Raw genomic sequence first — 18640 nt, forward strand, 5'->3', positions numbered from 1 at the left:
AACAGTATTTCTTTTTTAAATCAAATGGGAATAGCAGACCAATGATAATTTGTAAATTCCTATATCTAGCCCTGACCAACATGGCAGAGTGCTGACCTGCACACCAGAGAGTCTCAAGTTTAATTCCTTCCAGTCAAGTGCTTGTACCTCGGTGCAGGTTCATCACCGGAACCAGTTGGAACATGTGCAGGAGACAACCAATCAATGTGTCTCTCTCACATCAATGTTTTCTCTCTCTCGCTCTCGATCTCTCCCCTTCACCCGCTTCTGCTCTCTAAGAATATCAATGGGAAAAATAAGGATTAACAATCAAACAAAAATTCCTATATCTAGAGAGTAGCATTAATAGTGCCTAGAACTATTTCTACTCGGCACTCTGATCTTCTCAACAAAAACTCTGCACTAATTTCTAGTAAAATACTGAAGCAAGTGGCAGCAATGGGAAGAAAGAGACCCTGGGGATGAGTTAAAGTGATAAGAGGTGTAGAGAGAGAATCCACAGAACCATAAAACCATGAATGTACTCAGAAATGAGGGAGGTACTGATGACCAAAGAACATGCATTACTGAGTGTTTGTACTTTAGATGGACAAGCTTACCCCAGGTGGTAAGGCCTATCCAAATGACCTGGGTGTGGAAACACTCCACCATCCATTTTCAATGTGTTAGTGATAGGTGAATGCCTGCAGCATGGGAAATAATTGTATGTCCTTGTAATTATTATTTGGAACTATGCTATAATTGGGTATATGGAACCAGTATCAACCTGTGTTCATTACAATTATCCACAATCAATAATGTCTCTAATTAAAATTACAAACAGTGAAATTCTCCTAAAAATAATTCCCATGGCCAATTCTCAGGCTCCTTGATTCTGAAGTGGCATTCTCTTCCCATGAGGCTCTCTATTTCCTCCCTTTCCTGCCTATCCAGAGTCTAGGAAGCTGGAAGAAAAGCAGACAAGTGATGGAAAGGAGGAAAAAAAAAAAAAAAAGCGATGGAAAGTGGAAGTAAAGACCAGCACTGAGCACCTTGCAGGACAGAGAGCCAAGCCCGCCTCACCCAGCCACCCCTGGGTCTACTCTCTGCAAGCGATCTGGCCTCTGGCAGGGCTGAAGTCCATGCCCATCCTGAACATATATTCCTGGCAGAACTCACCTGAACCTTGTCTGGAATGCGCAGCTGTGGTTATCCACCTACCCCCCACTCACCTCTACAGTAAATGCTACCCATCCGATAAAATTTTTCCTGAATTGGAGAGCAAGATTCAGACATTTCTTTACCAAAGTTTTCTGCACCCGTTTGAGGCAGATATTGTTCTGACCTTTTTACCCTAAAGACTAGAATCACTGGCTTAAGTGTTTATCTAATAATAGAGGCCCAGTGCAAGAAATTCGCGGGGGGATAGGGATCCTCAGCCCAGCCTTCACCCTCTCCAATCCAGGACCCCTCGGGGGATGATCAACTGTGGGATCGGGCCTAAAGTCAGAAATCCCTCTCATAATCGGAGACCACTGGCTCCTAACGGCTCACCTACCTACTTGTCTGATTGTCCCTAACCACTTCTGCCTGCCGGCCTGATCACCCCTAAACACCTCTTCCTGCCAGCCCGATCACCCCCTAACTGCCTCTGCCTACTGGCCTGTTCGTCCCTAACTGCCTACCTGCCAGCCTCATTGCCCCTAACTGCCTCTGCCTGCTGGCCTGATCGCCTCCTAACCACCTCTGTCTGCCAGCCTGATCACCCACTAACTGCTTCCTTGCCAGCCTGATCACCCTCTACCTTCTCCCCTGTCAGCCTGATTGCCCCTAACTACCCTCCCCTACTGGTCTGACCACCCCTAACTGCCCTCCCCTGCCGGCTGTATCACCCCAACCACCCTTTTATTAGTATACATTTTTTTAATCTCCCATTTCACCTAATCTAGCCACTTACACTCCAAGAATTTTTTGCAGTGTTCTTAATATGCTATGCTATCCCATTCTTTGCTACTTTTGTTCCCTCTATTTAAAATGTCTGAGTCTGCCCTGTGAATGCTCCTCATCCTTTAAGGCCCAACTCATACATAACCTCTCAAGGAAGCCATTCCTCATGCTCTTCAGCAGAAATGAGCACCTACCTACCACCATTTCTCACTTCTACTCCTGAGGGGCATCTCCCTTTAAGTCTGTCTCTCCCACATGAAACATGTGATTACAGAGCCCTTGCACTACCTGATCACTGTGCCTGCACAAGAAGAATCTCTGGAGAATCTGCCCCACAAGAAATAAATGAATATGTCAGTCATTGATTTTGCTTCCCTCCTATCTACATTACCAACACCTCTCATTGTCTTGGACACATCAAAGAGCAAATCCCTCTAGAAATTAAAGGACTTACACAAATACATGCATAAACAGGAAGAGGGAGGGAGACAACAGGCTAAAAATAAAGATAAAAAATCACAGAACAAGCAAAGGAAACCAGGAGAGAGGCTACCCTCCTATATTCCACTGTAGAGGTCAGGAGGGCTAAAGAATCCTAGGAGTCCACAATGTAATTTTAAAGGCATCACAAAACCATTTTAAAATAAAATAAGGCAAAAATGTGACTCAAGTCACTTGAAATATTACTTTTTCACTGGATAGATCTTAAAGAGAGAGGACAACTGCAACACAATTGTCAAATAGAAGTGACAATGCGTATTTAACTTCTATTTTATTATAAGTTAACTAGAAGCCTGATGCACAAAATTTGTGCAAGGGGCTCAGCCCCTGCCTCTGTCTCGGTCCTCACAGCCCCAGCTTCATCCAGAATGTCATCCAGAAGGATGTCTGGTCTAAGTAGCATAGGATGCTTTTATTATATAGGATCATACTTACTACCTTGAGGTAAATATCCACTTTGGCAAAAATTCAAGAAAACACTGCCACAAAAACCAAGAACAGGGTACATATCTCCTTTCACCATGAAGACAGCCTAGGGAAAATGTTCTTCTGTTTCTTTTCCATTAACCTAACCCAATCCCCATTCTCTCCTACATTTACAAATCAGTTCATTGGAAAACACCCTAGAATCAGAGCTGAGAATGTTTGAATGCTTTTTATGTTAATTTTATAACTAAGAGATCTCTTTGACTTTCTAATTATAAACTGATTTGTATGTAAAAAAATATAAAATAATGTCCACTCACTATTTAAATATTTCAAGAGCTTTAACATCAGAGGAATAAACAAATAATTTTTTAGTTTTGGTCATTTTGTATTCCTCACTGACAGTAAGAGAGACAGTAGTAATCATTACGTGGCATTTTGAAAATTTTATACTAAAGACAAAAATATTTCATTAAAGAAAAAGCATTAGAATATTTTTAAATATAATACACCCTTTATAAGAGCATTTTTGACGTTAATTTCGATTTTTTTTTTTAATGGGAGAGGCTGCACTGTATATTGTTATAAGCATAATTCATGCCACAATACAAAACAAAGTTTTTCTATCTATATCTCTTTAACCAAAACAACCAACTGAACCAACTACTTATTTTATTTGGATACCTCTGTAGATATGATGGGTGTAATTAACTGTTCAGCTAAAAATGCAATTCGATGGTGCTTTTAATGACTTAGGTATACACAGCGTTAGTTCTCAGAGAAGACTAAAAATAGTGATTTTAATTTATTCCTGCTGCCTACAATTACCCACAACCATATATTTTTAAATATTTCCAGCCTATAAAAATTACTAATTTTTGCCACTTGTGTTTATCTGCATTTAGACTTTGATTTGGATAAATTAAGCTCTCAAGTGTTCCTTGCTTTATGAAACTCTGCATGTTGTACACTTCAACACAAATAAATGACTTGTACCATTAGAGGTTTAAATAATGTAATGTATTTCATGCTCAGCCTGAAGCTGGATTCCAATGAAGTTGCTAATGCACGTAATGATTAAGTGTAACTCAAATACTAACTGTGTTGTTGAAAACATGACAGGCAATAATTTGGTCTATTATATTCTGCCATTTAATTGCCTAGTACAGACATTCTCTGACACGTTATGAAGCAATGATTTACAATTATTCAAGCTGCAAAGGTCAGAAAGTGACATTATAATCATCTACATAGAGATCCCTTCTAATGCACAAAACTAGGTAATGCCACACATGCAAAAAAAAAAAAAAAAAAAAAAAAAAAAAAAAAAACAAAAAATCCAAAGAGTTTTACTGCATTAGTAAGTTTCTGTTTTAGGTTACTTACGCCAGCTTATAATAAACAGTTCGTAAGTAAATTAATACACAATAGAAAATGTCTAGAATCTTCTCATTAACGAAGAGGTGACAGATTTAGAAAATGCTCTTATCCTCTCCTGATTAGGTAATTCTACTCAACTACTTAACTCTATACACAAGATTCAAGATTAGACATGAGAAAATCAATCAAAAAATACCATAATCCATAAATCATGCATACCAGAGTTTTGTGAATTATGGCCTACAAAGTTAGGTATATTTCCTAGGTTTACTAACTAGGTTTTCTACTAACTCTTTTTTGTTTGGTAACCAGTAATGGAAAAACAACTCAGGTTGATCAATTTTATCCCTCTCATCCTAATGAAAAGATAATAAAATCTTCACTTTTTTAGGCACTTTTCTCTATTATACCAACATGTTTAACTTTTACCCACTCAAGTAGAATAAATTATCAATACATAAAAAACTAGGAAAAGTAAAAAATTTTAAAACTGCTATTTAATATGAGAAAAGTGAAATAGAAAGATATAAAAAAGAAACTGAATAACAGATTATTAAAGTAAAACAGTGTATAAGCAATTTTTTTTAAAAGAACATAAATCTGAGCAAAAGCAGGAAACAAGAGTGGTTGGGGGCTGAAAGGAAATAAGTTGCAGCCATTACATGCTAGTGAAAACAACCCAGAGAGAAAAAATAGTACAAATAGAAGATAGTAACCAAAACAACCAATATTACAAAAAGAAGAGAATTAAGGAAAAGGGACAGTTAAAGGAAGAAAATAGTGGTCTACCATTACTACTCCATAACTTTAGTCCATTACTAAAAATACTGTTAATCTCAAGTTTATTATCTGTAAGTGGAGATAATAAACAGGAGATAAACAATCTCATGAAACTATAGAGATCAACAAATAAATATTACTTAAGGAATCCACTAAACCACAGCACTGCATAAATACTATTTATTAGAGTATTATAGATACTATTATATGTACACACAGAGACATTATTAAATAAATTTAAATACATTTAAGAAAACACGGTATCTATAACGATTTTTTTGAGCCACTGAGATTTTCAAGTTCTTGACTACTAAAAATAAACAAAGTTAAAGATCAGGGATTTAGTAAAAATATGTGTTTAACCTGTTTTTAAACATATGTCCCACAAAAAATTTTAACTTACATATAGGAATGCTTTCCATTATTTGCTATTTTCTCCCCCACTAAACTCCTCTATCAGACCCATAGCCATTTCCATATTAACTATCCATCAAGTATATATAGATACATCTGTATTTTATAAAAGTCCTCAAGTTCACACTCAGATGTAAGAAACACATTAAGCTGTATTATTAAAAAACTGTTTCTCCTAAAAGTGAAAGTAAAATAAAAGGCTTGTAAATGAAGTTATCTATAACATGTTCTTAAAACAGGAGTTCAAAGCAATACATTTTTAATTTTTTACCGTGCTATTGAGCATGTAAACCACATGAGTAAACAAAACTTAAATCCCGAGCTCTGAATCCAGCTAGCCAGTAGCAATTAGACAGCAAAGACATTCAGTTTCTCTTTTAAACTAACTTAAATCCATGACAGATTGTAGCTAAGATTTGCTAAGAAGGAACAAGAGATTATCTTAAAATTCAGCTTAACAATTCAAAGAAAATCAGTGTAGATTTTTAAAAATGAAAGTTTAAAAGGCAGCTTTTGTTAAGAGAGAAGCTAACACTCAATCTTAAACTAAGCCTCAGGGAAAAAAATATCAGCTATATATTTGATGAACATCTTCAATGTTCAAATAAAAGACATAAAGATATGATAAAGAACTCAATCACAAATAATCTGAAACATTAATTCTGAGGTCGATAGAGTCAACAAAATACACTATTATTTCCATAAATTTCACCATAAAATACTAGGTTTTGTTTTGTGTGGGGGTTTTTTCCAAAAAAAACCCAACAGATTAATAAAAATAAAAAATAAAAAAATATTGCCTGCCCCACTATTCCTACATAATATCATGCAAATAAAATTACTTGAAAACATTTTTTCTTTCAACTAAAATAATGAAGAGGTTATTACAATAATAAAGTTATAAAAGATATACACTAAGACACTAATTATCTCAGAAAAGAAAACACAGTGCAGGACCTTCTGTTTGTGACAAAATTATACAGTTAATGTTCCTGAAAGATCACTTCACATTTTAAAGTATTTTTTAAAGTAAAATTTATAGCAATTAAAGCTAATGAAGAAATGCAGCATGAGTTGCTTATGTTCAGGAACTAATAGGTCCACGGAGCTGCTCTAAGATTATTTAACCATCAATAATAATGAATTGACATTGTCAGTGATGTTAATGTACCAATGCTCTCTACTGCCACTAATCTAGTAGCCAACTCTTACATTTTTCTTAATGTTTTCCAATTTAATGTTTAACTTACATACTGCCCTATCCCTTTGAAACACGTGAACAACTTATGATACACTTTTAATATTGAAGGGTATTTAACTCACTATTGTTTTACTTTAAAAACATTGATCAATAGGCATTTCTTAGTTTACTGCAATTCTTCAGAATGATTAGCTGCATTGTGAAAATATCTATACTGTGATACTATTAAGTAACTTTTAAATCAAATTTCATTTCTAAAAAAAATAAGAGATCTATCATTTCATGGTCAAATACAATTCAATGACTACCATAATTCTAAGAGATACAATTTTGGAATCTAGATAGTTTTTTCTACACACACATAGACATAGAACTCTCTGATAGCAGTATAAAGCTCAATATATTTACATGCATTTTCAATTCTTTATCTTGGGCATCAAATCTATAAATCACTAGTGCAACATTTCAGTTATATGTGGTAAGCATTGAGCTAAGCAAAGTGTGCATTCTTCAAATTATATAAGCAAAGCCAATCAATCATGTATCATTTTTGATGCTACATGTGTTAAAAACTGTTCTCTAAAAAAGTTTCTTCATCCTTTTCCAAAGTCTTAGTAACCCTAATAAAAATGAATAGAATTAGATTTCTAATAACAGTAGTATGCAAAAATTGTCTGTTTTGTGGAAATGAGGAAGACACTGTTTATGGTCATCTGACAGCAAAATTTCGTTGGAAGTCAGGGCCTTCCTCTTTCCTATCATTCATATGGTAAAAATAATAAATGAGATATCTTTTTTAATTTCAAGACCTAGAGCAATTAAAATGAACCATTTGGCACTCGACCCTTGCAGCTAAAATCAGTAGCAACAAAACTCATTCTGCACCGATCTTCAGGGGGCTTTAGGGCAAAGGTTCGTCTTCATTTACTTTAGCTGCAAGTCACTGAACCATCAATTCTGTCCATGAATAAATCACAGATCATGGTTAATAAAAGTGCTTGCAAAGTCACTTTTAAAATTATCTTAAGGGTCAAAAAATGCAATGGCATCTTGGGATGAAGTATAGTATCTAACAAAAACCAGGTACTTATGACTTAAAAGTAATTTATATTTATACAATAGTGCCAAACCAGGAGAATTTTCAAATAAAAAAATAACCCTAATATAACATGAGCACATTGCATAATTTAATTGAACCTAAATTATTTTGTGAATTAGATATAAGAAGGTTTCTCAGGTTTCACATACAAAGTGTTTTTATGTGATGCACTTATTAGTTCATTTCTCTGGCATAATAACATTAAAATATATCCTTAATCAAAAGTAGGGTATTAAAATCCAGCTCTGAATGTCTATGACATACTATAGACACCATGGCATTTTAAAACTTTTTATAGCATCTCAGTACTTCCTATTAATGTAACACATTTGAATGACAACTAAAGATTGTGAATGATTCTTCAGAGGAAAAACCCATTAACTGAAAAAGGAAAACAAGTTTTGAAATAAAGTTACATAAAAATATACATTATACACTTTTTTAAAGGCTCATCCCAGCAATAATAGTAACCAGTTGTCCAAAATTAAGTCTTTTTCTGTTTTTTTTTTCCTTACAGAATATGTCCAATGGATCCAAAGAGCCATTAATGTGATTAAAATTAAATCAGCAAAGCAAAAGTAAAAAAACATACGTATACACTCCTTAAGCTATATTGTGTATTTTTTATGTCTTTAAATGGAATTTTCAGTTCTCTCTGGCAACGTGAATGAACATCCTATAATTTAGTCAATTTACAGATTACAGGTTCAAATTGACCTTGTAGCCCATAAAATTGCTCATCTTCAGTACAGGATTAGAAGTGAAGAAGAATGTCATAACTGTATTTAAGGAATTTATCATAACAATGGGAAGGGGGCTATGAATGCATAATTTTAGCCCCTCTTACTCATATCAGTTCTGAATTCTGAAACAATGAAATCCTGCATAAGCTTCCTGGTTCACACAGTGGAAACAGTTTCAATTTACTCACCCACACACATGACACTTGTATTCCCTCATCCCAAGGTGCCTTTTGACATGGTTTCTGGCATCGCCAAGCTGAGCTGTTGCAAAATGGCAGATCTTGCACTTGAATGGTTTTGATCCTAAGTAAATTTAACATAAAATATTATTTTAATTTGAATAATACTGTACTGATACTTTAAAAAGAGGCTTAGATCTTAAATCATACTTTTAATCTAATTACAAATTTCTGTCCCTAAAATGGAGCACTTGCATTCCTTTCTAACTTGAAATGACCTGCATTCCATAATTATTCCACCAAGGAGACTTGAATGCTTCAGTGAGTGTCCCTAACTTTGAATAATATTTCTAAGATTTAAAATCAAAAGTGGCCCAGGTGACTAGTATTAAGTAGACGAAATGAGATAAATAATTTTAAATATTTTCCTTACAATTCACAAAAGTATCTTTCACAGTCACTCCACATTTAAAATGTGACATTTTAAAAGCATAAATGCAAATAGAGTAGCTGATATTTTCAAGTATATGTGTCATCAAGTAAATAAACTTCTGCAGCTTTGACTTTATTCACATTAATAATGGTATTTTAGATATTTTTTACATTATTCCCTAAGAGTCACTATATCATTATTATAACAGCATAGAATTTAAGAATACGCAATGGATAAATTATTTGCTTTATGGTCACTTTGTAGTCAAAAATCTGTACTGATTCTGAAAACTAAAAGAACTGACATGTTAGTTATTATTAATTTCAAGAGCAAATATTTGAACATAAAAACATTGTACCAAATTTTTTTTATTTTAATCTATATTCAATGAGAAAACAAAACTAATAGTCAACAAACTTAGTGTCAGTAGCAGACTTTACCCAATATATAATAGTTACTGATAATCAGTATCCACATTAATAAGAAGCTACACTTTTTAAGTTGCAATATACACACACACACACACACACACACACACACACACACACCATTTTCTGATTTTCTAGCCACTAAATCTTCAAATAAATGAAAATCACGGAAATCACTGCTTAAAGTCAGGACAATGTGTTTCCAGATTTTTCAGATCATGTTTAATCCCTATTTGGTGAAACACCTCTTCTAACATGATCAGACAGAATATAAAATATGTAAACTTGAATAAATATACAAAAAGGCTCAAGCAAAAAAAATGCAATAAATCAAATTTGATCAATGAACCTTTGTGCAGTGCCCTTGGAAAAAAAATCCTCCAAGAATACTTTGTTGAAACTGAAGCACTCAGTAAAAAAATTTAAAGTCTTAAATTTCAATTTAATTCCCAAAAGCTGACAAAAAAAGTGAAGCATTTAATTTTAATCTAACAGAAATAAAAAACTCAACAGTAGTACTAGCACAGGCAGACAAGGTTGAATATTTCACAGTTCAATGACAATGAAGCCAGATCTCTCAATACTTCCATTTCTGCCGTTAGAAGTAGATGTAAAATATATTTAGCACCTGAATGGTTATATCTAGTCAGCTTTATGTGTAAATGTCAAAAGCAGGTTGAGACTGCAGCTTACAGCAATCACATTATATCAATCACATTAGAAACTACAGTTTATTTAAATGATTCTGATAAAACTAAGCCTATGACCACTATGAAACACTTCATCTCAACAGAAAACTCTATTAAAGGGACTTATAAAAGACATAAGTGAGAAGAACCAATTTACCTGTACTTTGGATTAAAATGCATTCAAGATAATAGGTAATTATGAAATTATTAATTTAACAATAACACCAGGACTTCAAACAAAGAAGATAAAGCTCCCTCAACATTTGTATCACAATATAGTGAAAGGATTTAAAACATCTATCTTGTGGATTTAAGCTTTAGTCTTGCTCATCCTGCACTGACATTGTTATGAGCTCCTTCTCCCTGTGCAAACACATGTGCCACAAAGGTCCAGATACAGACCTCAGTGCTTTCAGTGGATTGTACCTGGCTCCCCTGTGAGACACTCTAGCGCCTTCAGGTCTCAGTGATTACTGCCAGTGTGCTGACAACACATGAATGAGTTGACAGCTTTCATGTAGAAATCATGAAGGCTCTGAGTATTTTTCATATCTTATATCCCAAATAGACTGTGTTAACATCTTTCTGTGCCATAAAAATCCAAACGTTAGGGAACCAGAGGTACTATTTTCCTTAACATCAGCCATTGCTGACTATTATGCAAACATGAATGTGACATTAAAATTAAAAATTTAATAAAACTTTAGGTCTTAAAGAATCAGGTCAAGACGTATATACCCAGCATCTAATGCCTGTCAACTCTAGCCTAAATGCTACATTCTTCACTACACATTGGCACTTCATTCACAAAACTGTCCATCCGCTTATTCACCTCTCCAACAGTAATGTTGGGAGCCAGCTATGTGCAGGACACAGAGATGAAGCAGTGAACAGAATCACACCCATGCTCTCACTCTGCTTACTTCCTATAGACCAACTCTCCTGAACCGTCTCTTCTTAAGCCAACTCAACCTCTAAAAACCATCACATAATTAGTTACAGACACCACCAGCCCTGGCTTGGGAATTTTTCAGTAAAGTCATACAACTCTCTGGTTCCCCACATGTGAACACTTCTGGACAGTATGAGTGACCAGTGCACTCAAACATAAAATGAAGGCTTGCAGACAGTCTTCTAGCTTAAAAACACCTTCCCTGCTATAGGAAATCAAAGCTCTAACAGAATGATACAGGAGAAAAGAGGACCGGGGTTTTGTACCACTCATATAATGGGAAAGGAGTCCCTGCTCTTTCTGCTCATGCAGTGGCTTCAGACAGCAAGCACCCTGGAAGCTCTGTGACGCCTTTTTCCTACAATTCTGGATGACCAACTCATTTATTTCTTATAGTGCTGCTTTCATCATACTGAGGATAGGAAGAAAAGGTTACATAAAACATATAGTAAATCACAAAGTATAAAAACAAGGATTGGAAGAGTAAGCCCTTTTCCAGTTAACCATTAATAACAGTCCCTGCATTACTATTTCATGGACATAAGCAACAGATCAGAAAAGCAATTCATTCTAAGAGGCGCCAAGAAAAAAACTTGGGAGTGAAAACCTGGAGAGCAACTTCTCCAAAAAATGCCTTGCAAGTCTGAAATGGCAGATGGGCCTTGGGTCCTCAGGATCTCGCCTTTGTAGTGCTTTAGAACACAACAAAAATGTGCTTGCTGATAAGCCCAACACAAAATGTTAAAAAGTATGCTAACTTTTACTAAATGTTACAATCAATGATGTAACTTATATAAGTAGGGTTACTTTGTCACATATTGATAGTTACCTCACTTTCACATCCACATTAACTTGATTTTAAATGCAATTAATACATATAGTCAAGGAAGACTAATGGACTACATTCTGCACTTAACCTGGTGGACATTTTCAAATGGCACAAGTGACCAGTGCAAACCTATTTTGCATTGTAAACGACTAAATAAATCTTAATGGATTAAGAATGATCAGCTATCAACACACAAGGGAAATTAAGTGCTGAAATGCCTACATTGATTATTTTAAATTATTAGCCTTACTCTGTTCTTGAATTTGTATGCTTTTAGTGAGCTTTAACACATTTACAAGACTTATTGACTATAATTACAAGAGAATTCAAGTAATGGACACATCAATTATAAGCAACATGTCTTGACCAGACAGTTGCATAAAGAATTCTAAAAAGAGCTCCATTAGCATCTTCCTCTTAGTTTTATTCAGTTTTATCTGCCTTAAGAGGGCATATTAAGAAAGTACATCTTTTCTGTGAATGTGAACAAGCCTAATTTCTAAAACTGTATCATTTCAGAAAGTAAACTGTAATACAGCATGCAAAGTTATTAATAACTCCAACAAACCACCATCACAACTCCGCTGCACTGGGAATAGTTGGAATCAAGAGTACAATGCTGATATTCACCTAGATCGACCTTATGCAGATTTCCCTGCTACTTTCTCCAATGAAAAACTTTTAACTATGTTTAATCACTCTAAACTATTAATAATGTTTCATATTCTTTTGTCTTTCTCCTGTGATGATGCAAAAATTTTCCAAAACTGCATGAATTTAAAGTATAGCTTTAATAATAAGCCATTATTTTAAAGTACAGTAAAATAAACCTTACAGTTCTAATGAAAATATGTTCATTAAAATGTGAATTTATTATTCAAATCCACTCATAAATTCAACCATGGAGACAGAACTTGTCTAAGCAGAGCACAATGATTTAGAAAAGCTGTCTATTTAAAATAAAGAATGTATGGCAGGTTTATAGAAACAGTGCAGTGAATTTTTACATAAATTTAGAACACTGGCTTATACATTTTTCAGGGGGGAAAAAAGTTTTTAAAAAATATCTACCTAAAATGAACCACAAAGCAGAGCAGAGACTCACCAGGTTCTTCCAGGGCCTGTATCAATGAACACAAATCCCCGAACATAGTGACTTTGAAAACTGTTGACTGTTTCTGATCTTTGAAAGTAGAATTTTGTTGCCTGGGAGTTATACTTTTGGATATAAACTACCTGATATAAACTACCTGGCAATGAATATTTTTAAATCTGTAAAATTGTATGAAAATTTTTATTATCTCATTCCTCAAATGCCATTTAATATATTATCTGAAACAGCAGTTGCCAACCAGTGGTCCACAGACCCCTGATGGTCCATGAAGTACGAAAGGTTGGCAACTGCTGCTCTGAAACCCAGTGCCACTTAATAGATACCTTAAAAAACCAAACAGTTTGGACCTAAAACATGTGAAAAGCTCTATGAGACAGGAATTTAACAAAAGCACGAGAGGCACTAAGCTTTTTGATAAAATTGAAAGGAATTTGTTAAAGAGCCTGCCTTTGAGATCAATGAGGCCTACAGGTCTTCATAGATGTTAAGTGTCAGCGATGACAGTGGCTAGTTGTCCCGAGCACCACCCAGCAGTCATGTGAACCAAGTGAGAGCTAGCAGCAACTGAAGCAGGGACTGCATATTGGGTGGGAGGGAATGTCCAGATTTTACCACTCAAGGGCATGTTATAGAGAAGCACAAGTGCCACGGTTCACATACCTGTATGAGTGCGGATGTGGGCCAGGAACGCCATAGAATTGCTACTGCGACACATCTTGCCACAATACTTGCAGACATTTCCCTGATTCTCCTCTCGCTCTCGGTTGATTTGCTCAGTGTCTTCCACTATGTACTTATTCACCTCCCGGAGCAGTTCCTCATGCTGCCCTTTAATATGCAGAAATAAATTTTGCTCCGAATCAAAGGGCTCTGTACATTTGACACATTTAAAGGTGGCCCCGCCCTCCGGGAGCTCTTCCACGCTGGCCTGTTCATTTCTCATGTGGCCAGCACTAGCCAAGTGCTGATGCAGGTTGCTCTCTGTGTAGAAGGACTTGCCGCACAGCAAACAATGGAAGTGTTTCTCCTTTGTAGGATGCTTCATGGCTATGTGAACATTCAGTCCACTTAACCCATCTGCTAAGAAACCACAGTCATCACAACGGATTCGTGTGGATTCACCAAAGGAGCTGCCTTCAGATTTCTTCTTTTTCACTCCTTGAGCACAGTCTTTTAAGGGGGACTCACTCATTCTCACTTCTGTTGTTATCAGACCCTCTTCACACTGGTCTATCAATTCACCATCTTCTGAGTTCCTTATTCTTATTATGGAAGAATCAAACCGGCCAAAACTGTACATGGCCTGTCCTTTATCATCAACATTAATTATAGTTTCATAAACATCATTACTTTCAACCGTGCTATCAGAAGCTGGACCATCCTCTTCTATAACAATTTCAGTTTCTTGTTGGGAATTCATCAGAATTTCCTTATTTTCCAAGATAGAATCTCCTTGCATAGTTTTCAAATCCACTGAACTCTGCATATTTCCAACTTGGTCTTGACCACGGCTATCCAGGTTTAGCTGTCCTTCCATCATTCTCATCACAACAGGGACGGTGCTTTCAACTGAATGAGCTCCATCCAGGACTCCAAGACATCCATGTTTACTGAGGATTTCACCTTCATGGTCTCCTCCATTCCCTCCATCACTATCACCATGTGCAGTTGGATCACCAATGTCATTCAACTTATTGTGATTGGTCTTTGTTGTCTCATAAATTAAAGCTGAGCTTCCCGAATTTTCATTCTGAAATTTGCTTGGTGAGCCATTAGAGGAAATGTTAAGGGTCACCTCTTCCTCGAGTCTCCTAACTTTGTCCTTGGCAAGGGGTTGTTGCAAAGTTTCACAAAACGGAGGACCTTCACTAAGATTAGAGTCTTCTTCAGTCTCAACTTCTATAGAGTCAGGAACACAGAGTACTTTAGACATGTCTAAGTTAGTATTCTCATCTAAAACAGAATGGCCAGTAGCATTTCTAGATTTAAGAGTTTCAGGTGATTGGCCTGAAATTATCTGGAATTCTTCAGAATTTTGTTGATGCTGCTCCTCAGGTATGATGATGTTTTTGGACATTTCTGAAGGACTTGCTCCCACGTCAGAAGAATTCAGGTGAGACTGCCTTTTCACCTTGTGCTTTTCTGTTGCTGCATGCCTGGTCATCTCTCTATGAGTCACGGCATAGTAATCACATGCCATGCAATAAAACGCAAATTCTTTTGTGTGTTTCCGTTTTACATGCAATTCTAGGGAAGCTGAAGAGTGAGCACTAAACTCACAGTGTGCACATTTATTGTCACTTGTGCTCAGGGCACCTCTCTGCGAGCATACTTCCCTTTGCTGCACCAGGGCCTCTGGTTCTAGAGTTACTTGTTCCTTCTCATCAATAGCGTGACTGCCAGCTTCCCCATCTGTAGAATGAAATACATTTTCAACTTCAATTTCAACTTGATCTCTTTGCTCTTGTCCTGTTTTTTCTGAACTGGAGGGATCTGGTTCAGCTGACTTATTAGTTTGTTCATCTGAACTGGTGCTCCTACTACAGGCTTCAAGGTTACCTCTTTCAGGGCCAATAATGATATCTGAACTTTGTTTTCCATTTGCTTCTATTTCTACACGTCCTTTATGTTTCTTGGTGGCACAATGACGCTCCATATCTCCCTTAGTTACAGTATAATACTTACACACTTTACATAAGTAACTGTATTGGTGACTATGTTTTCGTCTAATGTGAACGGTCAGATTTGTAATACTAGAGGCCAAGAGGCCACAGTGTGAACATGTCCGTGAGATGTTACCTTTGGGTCTCCCTCTCTTTGGAGTGGTGGTCAAGGCTAACTCATCATCTTTGGCGATTACGCCAGACTGTGGCTGTTCCTTGGCAGTGAGTATGCTCTTCTCCAAAGAGTTATGTTCCTGCAATTGCTCACCTTCTATGTCGCCTTCTGTCCTCTCGTTTGCAGAAATCGTAACGTCTTCTTTCTTGTCATTTGCACCTATACAAACCCTTTCAATACATTCTTCAAAGCTTAAGCCAATATTATTTTTCCTAGCATTTTCAAGATGTTTGCTTCTCTTAATGTGTTTCTCCATTCCTTCTTTGCTCAATGAATAGAGATTACATGCTTTACAAAGAAAGTGGTAGTCCTGACCATGCCGGAGCTTTATGTGTCGTGTGAGAACAGTGGAGGACCGTGTTTTATAAAAGCACTTCTTACACTGAAATTGAGGCTTATTTGAATGCCTTACTTCACTTCCATAGCTTACCCGGGTCTTAGTTAGTTCTTCCTGAGCCACTCTTCCTAACTGGCTCATAGAATCCTTTGTGTTTTCTGATTCCAAAGTCCTTAAAGGTAAAGTCTGTAAAACCAAATCATTGTTAAACGATTGAGAAGTCTTTGGTTGAACCAATAAGCGAATATGCTTCTCAGTTGTCTTGTGTTCCTCCATTTCCTTCTCAGACAAGAAGAACAGATTACAGGGAGAACAGAGAAAGCCCATACTGTGCTTTTCCTTCATGTGGTCTCTAAGATGTGTTTCATTCAAGGAAATAAATGAGCAGCACTGACAATTGAGGACAGAGGCAGTTTGCTGAAGCTGGTGATTGTGCAAATGTTCATGTTGGTCCCTCCTAGACATGCTGGAAACGTCACATGTCTGGCAGAACAATTTTACATCTCTTGCATGGCACCTTTTCATGTGGACTTCCAACTCTGTCCTACTTGTAGACACCTGGCCACAGTCTGTACAAGAACATGACATCTGACGGTCAGAAGCTGCCCTCACTGTGGAAGGATCAAAGTAGCTCACATGGTGGGCATTTCTTTCATCCTGCTTCAGGTCCAGGGTTTCTGAGGAAGACACACACAGACTGTGGGTACTGCCACCCATTTCTATGTGTTTAGGCATGGACTCTGAATCACCTGTTTTCATCTGTGCTCTAACGTGTTTCATATACATCCTGGGAGTTTCACTAGTGCCCCGTTTATTAATTCCTAAAAGATTAAACCTTTTCTTGGCTTGGCTTTTTAAGGGGAAAGTGCCACTTCGTCGTCGGAAGCTATTAGCCAACATGAGAATGTTTCTCTCAGGTCTCGGTCTCGAGGTTGAGCTGATACCATGTGCTGTCTGTAGAGTCTTTTTGGTAGATTCCAATTTATCTAAGAGACCCTGTGAGCCTACTAATGCTCCTAACTTTTTACTCTGGTTTTCAGGGTTTCGAGTTGTACCAAAGGAAGGGACATTTTCTTCAACAATCTCTCCCTTTTCTAGCACAGTACTCCTGGACGGCCTCATTTCAACAAGAAGTTCGCTGCTACTTCCACTCTGCTTAGAAATGCTGCCTCTGAAATCTTTAAATTTGCTTTCACCATGTCTTAGTCCTTTTGAATCACTATTCTTTGCTATTTGTTTAGATGCTCTTGGTTTTATGCGAACACTCTTTGTTCCGATGGTACATGACTTCTTAGGAAAAGGCTGTTTTGTTAAGATCTGCACAAATCCTCCACGAGCAGCAAGATTCTGGCGCCGGAGATGTGTTTTTCCAAGACAATGTGCATTCAAAAGGTTCTCTTCCACACACTGAAAACCACAAAGGTCACAAGAAAAGACGGTCCGTGACCCATGTGTCTGTGTGGCATGGGTCTGCAATGCTGGGCTGCTCTCTGCTCCGTGGCTGCAGGGACAGTGGGCAGACTCCTTAGATGGCGGCTCGTGACATTCAGCATGCTTCTCCAAGTCCGAGCAAGAAGAAAACAAATGGTCACACATGTTGCACCTGAAAGCTGAATCAATGTTCCCGATGGTACAACCAACACTAACAACCTCTTTGCTGGAGAAAGATTTTGTTTCTGGGTCAAGGGAAACCATTTCCTGAGCAATCATCTTCTCAGTGTCTGTTTTCAGAGAAACAGTGTCAGTTGGGCCAGAACTGCAGAGAAGGGAAAACGAGGTGGGAGGACAAGTATCTCCTTCTGAGCAGTCATTCAGGAAGGACGCCTTCACCATTTCACCAGACGGGACCTCCACTTCAGATAACCCGCAAACACCCTGCTCTTCGGACCTACAGGGCTCAGCTTCACTGAATTTCATTCGTTTGGAAGCATGTTTATTTCCATCTTCCGCCACAAAAACACCGGATGATGACTCCGAAAGAGCTCTTTTGCTAGCAGAATTCTCAGAGGAATTCACTACCAAATCAGACAAGGGCCTACACTCCACATCCTGAGATGAAACAATCCTTGAATCTTCTGCTTCCTTTTTTACATCTTCGTCCTCATCATTCTCTGGTTTCTTCTCAGTACCCATCATTACTATCGTGCCGACACTGCTCCTCTGTCAAGGTAGCTTACTTGGCACTCATAATCTATGAAGAAAACAAGCATGGTATTAAACCTTTGAACAGACAGGTATATTAATCCAAAAATCAACATAACGTGACATAGTGGATGAAAAATATTATAAAGTTAGCCTCAATAATATTTCCTTCATATTGAGATTAATTTGATCACATGACCCTTAATGAAAAGTATGAATTGTATTTTGG

At 36.9% G+C, this 18640-nt stretch overlaps 1 protein-coding gene across 1 annotated transcript in view; it reads right to left on the minus strand.

Annotated features, from left to right (window-relative positions):
- ZNF407 (zinc finger protein 407) overlaps positions 1–18640 on the minus strand; it is a 359657-nt gene that overhangs the window by 321207 nt on the left and 19810 nt on the right. Inside the window, exons 2-3 of the mRNA XM_036419918.2 lie at positions 13755–18460; positions 8659–8773 (exon numbers count right to left, since the gene is read on the minus strand). Of these exons, the coding sequence (XP_036275811.1) occupies positions 8659–8773; positions 13755–18405 (4766 nt within the window). The 5' untranslated portion in view covers positions 18406–18460. The remainder of the gene's footprint in view (positions 1–8658; positions 8774–13754; positions 18461–18640) is intronic.

Source organism: Pipistrellus kuhlii, unplaced genomic scaffold (genome assembly GCF_014108245.1).
Source record: "Pipistrellus kuhlii isolate mPipKuh1 unplaced genomic scaffold, mPipKuh1.p scaffold_m20_p_6, whole genome shotgun sequence".
NCBI classification, from domain to species: domain Eukaryota; kingdom Metazoa; phylum Chordata; class Mammalia; order Chiroptera; family Vespertilionidae; genus Pipistrellus; species Pipistrellus kuhlii.